Source organism: Sinocyclocheilus grahami, unplaced genomic scaffold (assembly GCF_001515645.1).
Source record: "Sinocyclocheilus grahami isolate Dianchi unplaced genomic scaffold, SAMN03320097.WGS_v1.1 scaffold69.1, whole genome shotgun sequence".
NCBI classification, from domain to species: Eukaryota; Metazoa; Chordata; class Actinopteri; order Cypriniformes; family Cyprinidae; genus Sinocyclocheilus; species Sinocyclocheilus grahami.
The window spans coordinates 843,184-851,474 of NW_015505248.1; the positions used below are offsets into that span (position 1 = coordinate 843,184).

An 8,291-nucleotide genomic window follows, 5' to 3' on the forward strand; every position below is an offset into this window, starting at 1 on the left:
CAAACCTGCATAATTTTTGTACTTCCTTTGAAATGTATTTAAGCTTTTATTCACATATAAACACTGATCAAGGAACCCATAGAAACAACTGTACTTACTTGACGTGTAAGAAGAAATGTCACTGGTTCTCGTGCATCACGTTTGTTTCATCTTTTATTTACCACATTTGATGTGCTCTATGTAATGTATATGCATATGGATTTATTTTACAATCTTGAACTTTTTGAAGCATGAACTTTTAGTGGAATAAATTTTTTTAAATGGATCTCTCGGGTTTTATTAAAAATATCTTTGTGTTTTAAAGATAAACCAAAGTCTTGTGCGTTTGGAATGCCATGAGGGTGACTAAATAATGACAGATCTTTCATTTTTGGGTGAACTGTCCCTTTAAGTATTTTAAAATGTTATTAAAAGGTAAGAATTCAGGAACAAAAGCCAGCACAAATCAGTATCCCCCAACCTTGAGTGCCATCTTCATCTCAGGTGGAGGCAATCAGCCCTCAAAAACCAACAAAAAGCCTACAGGCATGTCACTCAGAGCTCGATAAGGCTATAAACTGGGAAGAATTTCCCCTGTGGCTTTGATTATGACCTCCCTGTGAGGCAACAGACCTATTAACGTCTTTACTAGATTACCCTATTAATCCATAAAAACCGTAAGGACTCACACATTAACGCCCTTTTAAAACGCTCTCTCACTCTCACACACACACCCAAAGTGACATTGCTGACAGTACAAACTGATGTATCTTGAGAAAGTAAAGGGAGACAGCAGTCTAAAGTAAGTCTCTGCTGGAACCAGTTGTGCTCAACTCTGGGGGTCCGTGTTATTGGCGTGATGTGGACCGTCCTGTTCGTTGATGGTGTGCAGATGGAGGCAGACTGGAGGTCGTTGATGCTCTCTTTGCTCTAGAGGCACATCTGAGGCAGCCAGGCCCTGTTCCTCATCCCCCGGACCACGAGGAGGGTGGCTGCTGCTGCGGGGGTTGCAGCTATCACAGAAGTCCTGCTGCTCGAGCACCCCTCCATCCATGTGCCCCACAAGCTCTTTCATCTCCTCCTCTTCCTCTCCATTCCCGGGCCCCTGGTTGCAAACGCATACCTCAATCCCAGAGTCACCTGTGAAGCGCCGGTGGCGTCCTGGAGTCTTTTCTTTGCTTTCGGGAGAACAGTCTTCTACGGGTTCAGTCAGATCCTCGCCGAAGCTGCCCTGTTTGACCGGGCTGTGTGAGGTAGCGCACGCCACCTGCTCGGGCTGCCCGTCCTCTTCTCGGCTGAGGTACTGTGGTTTGTGGGTGTTTCTGACAGGGCGGTGTACAGTGAGAGTACATGACTGCTCTACGCAGGGTCGCGGGGAACAGTTGTCAGATGCAGATGGGATGACGGGGCTGGACTCCAGTGGAGGGCAGAGCTCATCTGGTTGTTCAGAGCACAGGGGGTCAGTGCTGGTGGACTGGCCCGGCTGAGAGGCACTGTACGGAGGCGGGGGCGTCGGAGGTCTGTTCTCGACTTCCTCATATGCGGGTAAGAGGTAGCCAGGCAGGAACCCTGGAGAAGAGGACGAAGAAAGGCATTTATTGACTGACCATGACTAAAGCAAACATTTTTTCTAAGGAGCAATGAAAAGATCTAGTAGTTATATGAAAGGTTATAGAACCTTTAACATAATCTTTCCAATCACCCTATTTCTTCAGCAGCACATTAGTGTTTGTATTTGTCTGATACAATGTCTGTGGTCAAAACTAAATTGCACCTTAGGAGATTAATTCATGTTGTATTGTATTGATTAGCGGTAGAACAACTGAATGAAGTGAGTACTGACTGAAATAAAAGGGTAGAGATGTGTAATTATGGGCTTCTCTGTAAGCGATGAGGTTGATCTCATGCTGCCGCTGCTGTTGTTGCAGTCTGTGTTTGGCTCGACGGTGGTGACACACACAGCAGCAGCCCAGAATGATGATGAGAGTCAGAACCAACCAAAACCCTGATGAAAGAGCACACACATAACACAGGACTGTTAATGAGTGAAGAGAACATCATGTCCCAACCAGGCACAGCACACCATAAATCACAACTCTTCCATATTAATCTGAGTTGTTGTCACCAGTGTTGCCTGACCAGACATTTTGTTAATTGCTTGGTTTCTAATGGTTTCATCATTGTGTCTTGTCTTAAAGCTCCACCCACAGTCAAATCTCATTAGTCTTAACATCTTGATTGGCTGCACGCGGTGTACGCAACTTGTGAAAACTTTGGGGTTGGTATGATTTTTTAAAAATGTTTTTGGAAAAAGTCTCTTATGCTCATTAAGACTGCATTTATAATATACACATTACAGTAACACAGTAGGCACAAAGTAAAAAAAATACAGTAAAAACAACAATATAGTGACACGGTATTACAATTTAAAATAACTTCCATATTTTAATATATTTTGCAATTCATTATATTCAAATATTTTGAATTCATTCCTGTGTTGGCATAGCCGAATTTTCAGCAGCCATTAATCCAGTCTTCAGTGTCACATGATCCTTCAGAAATCATTCTAATATGCTGATTTGCTGCAGCCTGCTCAAGAAACACTTCTTGGTATCAATGTTGAAAAGTTAAATATTTTTGTGGAAACTGTGATGCACTTTTTCAGGATTCTTTGAAGGATAGATCTTTCAAAGGAAGAGCATTTATTTGAAATAGAAATATTTTGTAGCAATGTAAATGTCTTTGTCACGTTTGATCATTTTTAAGTATCCGTGCTGAATAAAAGTATTAATTTCTTTAAAAACAAAACAAAATAAAACAAATGTTTCTGACAGGGCGGTGTACAGTGAGAGTACATGACTGCTCTACGCAGGGTCGCGGGGAACAGTTGTCAGATGCAGATGGGATGACGGGGCTGGACTCCAGTGGAGGGCAGAGCTCATCTGGTTGTTCAGAGCACAGGGGGTCAGTGCTGGTGGACTGGCCCGGCTGAGAGGCACTGTACGGAGGCGGGGGCGTCGGAGGTCTGTTCTCGACTTCCTCATATGCGGGTAAGAGGTAGCCAGGCAGGAACCCTGGAGAAGAGGACGAAGAAAGGCATTTATTGACTGACCATGACTAAAGCAAACATTTTTTCTAAGGAGCAATGAAAAGATCTAGTAGTTATATGAAAGGTTATAGAACCTTTAACATAATCTTTCCAATCACCCTATTTCTTCAGCAGCACATTAGTGTTTGTATTTGTCTGATACAATGTCTGTGGTCAAAACTAAATTGCACCTTAGGAGATTAATTCATGTTGTATTGTATTGATTAGCGGTAGAACAACTGAATGAAGTGAGTACTGACTGAAATAAAAGGGTAGAGATGTGTAATTATGGGCTTCTCTGTAAGCGATGAGGTTGATCTCATGCTGCCGCTGCTGTTGTTGCAGTCTGTGTTTGGCTCGACGGTGGTGACACACACAGCAGCAGCCCAGAATGATGATGAGAGTCAGAACCAACCAAAACCCTGATGAAAGAGCACACACATAACACAGGACTGTTAATGAGTGAAGAGAACATCATGTCCCAACCAGGCACAGCACACCATAAATCACAACTCTTCCATATTAATCTGAGTTGTTGTCACCAGTGTTGCCTGACCAGACATTTTGTTAATTGCTTGGTTTCTAATGGTTTCATCATTGTGTCTTGTCTTAAAGCTCCACCCACAGTCAAATCTCATTAGTCTTAACATCTTGATTGGCTGCACGCGGTGTACGCAACTTGTGAAAACTTTGGGGTTGGTATGATTTTTTAAAAATGTTTTTGGAAAAAGTCTCTTATGCTCATTAAGACTGCATTTATAATATACACATTACAGTAACACAGTAGGCACAAAGTAAAAAAAATACAGTAAAAACAACAATATAGTGACACGGTATTACAATTTAAAATAACTTCCATATTTTAATATATTTTGCAATTCATTATATTCAAATATTTTGAATTCATTCCTGTGTTGGCATAGCCGAATTTTCAGCAGCCATTAATCCAGTCTTCAGTGTCACATGATCCTTCAGAAATCATTCTAATATGCTGATTTGCTGCAGCCTGCTCAAGAAACACTTCTTGGTATCAATGTTGAAAAGTTAAATATTTTTGTGGAAACTGTGATGCACTTTTTCAGGATTCTTTGAAGGATAGATCTTTCAAAGGAAGAGCATTTATTTGAAATAGAAATATTTTGTAGCAATGTAAATGTCTTTGTCACGTTTGATCATTTTTAAGTATCCGTGCTGAATAAAAGTATTAATTTCTTTAAAAACAAAACAAAATAAAACAAAACAAAAAAAAGTCTACAAAACACTTCCATACAGAAATGTCTTCTCCTAAAACAACCTAACAATCTGGCACCAGATCACAGGAGAAGAATGTACTGGACATTAGGGTGTGACGCTCATCAGCCAACGGTTAGAGTGGTGCGGGTCAATGTCATGTGAGATCCAAGTGTGTGAAACTTTGCCCCAAATAAAGCAGAGACCTTTTCTGGACGACGGGGGGGGTCCACTTTTCCTAATAGAGAAATTTAAGGCAGCTGTTTACAGGGACTGGTCTGATCCGGTTACACTGGATTTGTGTCTGTCCGGGTCGCATGTATTTGGCACGTTGTACAAAACCCAAAGTGCAGCTCCTTGATGTCGCAGACGATGTGCTGTAATTACCGTGGAGATGAGATTAGTCCTCAGTTATTAAAATAGATGGTACACCAGAGGGAGAGGGGTAATTTGATAACACAGGAACACTGCCAACGGGTGTGAACAGGGCAGAACAACAACTAGATCAGGGCCAGCCAATGACATAAAACTTAGAAGCAACACACACATATCATACCCATATTTAAAACCAATGAAAGACGTTTAAAAAAGATTATATCTGCTGTACTGTGAGGTCACTTACATTTATGCTTCAAATTGCAGCAGATATAGTTCCAGTACGCTGCATGATTGAACACCTAAATCCCATTACTATTTACAGAAACAAAACAATTACAGTGTCAAACATGAGCCATGACTTGGATGTCTTTTCCCAAGGCATGCCGCCTCCTGTCCAACCCATAGCTGGCATCAGAAGCTAGGGCTGCTTATTGCAAACAACTTGAGAACAAAAGAAGGTGGCACGTTACACCCTAAATGTTATTACAACTGTATTTAAATGCTGAATCATTTCAAAGTTGAATGTAATCTCATTTAAAAAAATCTAGACATGCTGCCTTTTCCTTCAGAGTTTACAGTGTCCTGGAATTGTGACCACATCTAGGGAGATAAGTGTGTTATACACAAACCAGTATGCACTTGAAGTAACTACACACATATCCAAAGCAACTGAAGGATGTTTCAGACACTATAGAGAACATATACACACCATGGACTGACCTCATCTTACAGCATGTGTAGGCAGGAAGGACTTAGATACTTACACCACACCTCGTAGTAATAGCTGCAACACTGAGATTCTCCACAGCAGTGGCCCGAATCACAGAAATAGCTCTGGTTGTTCACTCCTACACAAGGCAGCCGGCTCTGCAAAACCAAACAGAAAATATAAGCATATTATCAGCACAGATTCGTGCACAAAAGGCTTGTTTATGACAAAAAAATTCAATTAAAAATAATCAAATTAAATTACATTTCAATGCAATATATAGCCAAAAGAATAAGTACAGTAATATATAAAGTAAATAAATGAAACCAACACAGTGACACTTTCTTTACACACAGGTGATAAAAAGCACATTAATACAATTGACAGGCAGATTGCAATGCAAATCTTTGAGTGAGCAGACTGCATGTCTAGCTATGTTTGCTAATTAAAATAATAAATAATAATGCTGATTCCTCTGCTCTCGTTTTACCTGTCTAAACCCCAGGAGAAAAGGCATGATAGCCGTCTGATCGGAAAATCAACACAGCAGAGACAGAGTTTTGTTACACACAGGGCTGCAAAGACCAAGGGAGTGACAGAAGAGGAAGGTCGGGCTCGGGCCACCCACCACCCACACATGGTACAGTGCGACATGAACTGCCCCCTTTATTAGCCAGAAGGGTTCAATTTAAACACACACACATACATACACAGCCTCCCTCAAGGCATTTTAGACTCAGCGAGGGCTGCCAGGGAATGCAAGTACACAGGATGAGCTGACAAGCGGTCCGTGCTTCTCTCTCATACACACAGACATCGATGACAACTGCTGGCCTGACAGTTGTCTCGAGTGTTGTGCTAGATACAAAGGACAGTGCAACTGAAATCTTGCTTGTTGAACAATAGTTTTAATATGAGAGTAAAAATGCTATCTCGATTGACTCTTTAGAGATGATGATCAGTGATATCAAGCACTAGAAAGCAAAAGTTTGAGTGTTCAGTGCTGCAAACCTGTGCAGGGTTGGACATAGTGCCAAGAAGTTCATAGAAGGAATGGCAACTGGCAGCAAATAGCTGAGTTAAAGGTTAATTAGTTAATTATTACACATTCCTGGTCTAATGTGCAACAGTAGGGTTCCAGAAGAAAAAAACACCATTCATTTTCTAAATAAAAAATACAGTTTTAGTGATAATTTAAGAAGCACTCAAAATGAATCAACCAGGTGTTCCAATGTTAAGTGAAGTTATATCAGATGCTTTTTAATTTACATCTACTAAACATATACATTTATCAGTTCATGCATTTCCTGAGAATTGAATCTGTAACCTTGGTGTTGGAAGCACCAATGCTCTACTCCACATATATGTTTGAGATATGAGCTTGACCAGGGTAATCCACACATTTATGCTATTTATAGAGCTTGTTTTAAATAGGGTTGCAAAGGGGTGGAAAATTCCCGGAAACTTTCCAAAAATCCCTGAAATATTCCAATTTACTGGAAATTTTCAATGTTTTTGCAACCCTAGTTTTAAACCTTTAATAGCAATTCACCCCAAAATGAATACATTTCATTTATTCACCCACATGTCATTTCAAACCTCTATGACTTTTTATTCTTCTGCTGAACATAGAAGATGTTGGCAACAAAAAAAACCACTGAGACATTTCTCAAGATATCTTTTGTGTTTCACAGAAGAAAGAAAGACACGGATTTAGAATGACATCAGGGTACAGTGTTTTGCCTTTGTTATCTCCTAATTTATAGTACAATCTTTATGCCTTTTTTTTTTTAATGTAAGGCAAGGCAAGTTTATTTATATAGCACATTTCATACACAATGGTAATTCAAAGTGCTTTACATAAAAGAAAGTAAAATAATCATTAAAAAAAATTATCAAAAATAAAACAAGGAATTTAAAAACGTTGAAGATGATTTAAAAATGTATTTAAAATGAATTTAAATAGAAAATGATTATACATAAAATACAGTGCAATCAGTTCGGACATCGCACAGTGCTCATTCAATAAATGCACAGCTAAACAGAGGAGTTTTGAGTCTAGATTTGAATGTGACTGTTTTAGCACATCTGATCTCTTCTGGAAGCTGATTCCAACTGCGGCCGTCATAATAGCTAAAAGCAGATTCCCCTTGTTTTGTGTGAACCCTTGGTATTTCTTACTGACTCGATCCTAATGATCTGAGTGGTCTGTTAGGTTTATATTAAGTGAGCATATCTGCAATGTATTTAGGTCCTAGGCCATTTAGTGATTTATAAACGAGTAAAAGTATTTTAAAATCAATCCTTAATGTAACTGGAAGCCAGTGTAAGGACCTGAGGACTGGTGTGTTATGCTCAGACTTTCTGGTTCTAGTCAGAATTCTGGCAGCAGCGTTCTGGATGAGCTGCAGCTGTCTAATGGCAACCCTCTACGGACACCTTGGCAATTGAATCGCCATTGGCTAGTACTTTTTTTTTTGTTTACTCGCCAGACTGAAATACTATACTAATATATATATATATATATATATATATATATATAAAGTTATGCCATTTTACAAACATATGTTTGTAAAATGGTACAGCTTTTTAAATATCTGAAAGTACACTCTTAATATCAGTCAGTCAAGCAGTCAAGCATTATAATATGATAATAAAGTATTATTTAATAATAGAAGTTTAGTAATTAGAATTAAAACTTGGTAACCATGAACTTAGGACTGGTGCTGGTGCTTTTTTTGGTCATTCAGTGATCCTGTAAAAATAAAACGAACAATAATACTAATGAGATATTATTATTATTATTATTATTATACCAATTCTACTAATAAGAACAATATAAAAACGCACTAAGGATTAATGAGCTACCGGATTCATGAATATTAATCAGGTTGTGTGCGTTTGCTC

General features: G+C 39.3%; 1 protein-coding gene across 3 annotated transcripts in view; it reads right to left on the reverse strand.

The window, feature by feature from the left end:
* Window positions 1-235: 235 nt before the first annotated feature.
* wbp1la (WW domain binding protein 1-like a) overlaps window positions 236-8,291 on the reverse strand; it is an 11,677-nt gene continuing 3,621 nt past the window's right edge. The window contains exons 1-5 of one of the 3 annotated variants that reach the window (XM_016272321.1): window positions 5,875-5,953; window positions 5,440-5,542; window positions 3,328-3,489; window positions 2,803-3,053; window positions 236-1,297 (exon numbers count right to left, since the gene is read on the reverse strand). In XM_016272321.1, the coding sequence (XP_016127807.1) occupies window positions 809-1,297; window positions 2,803-3,053; window positions 3,328-3,489; window positions 5,440-5,542; window positions 5,875-5,901 (1,032 nt within the window). In that variant the 5' untranslated portion in view covers window positions 5,902-5,953 and the 3' untranslated portion in view covers window positions 236-808. Of the gene's footprint in view, window positions 1,549-2,802; window positions 3,054-3,327; window positions 3,490-5,439; window positions 5,543-5,874; window positions 5,954-8,291 lie in introns of those variants that run through there. The other 2 variants (XM_016272320.1, XM_016272322.1) reach the window with 2 other exon arrangements.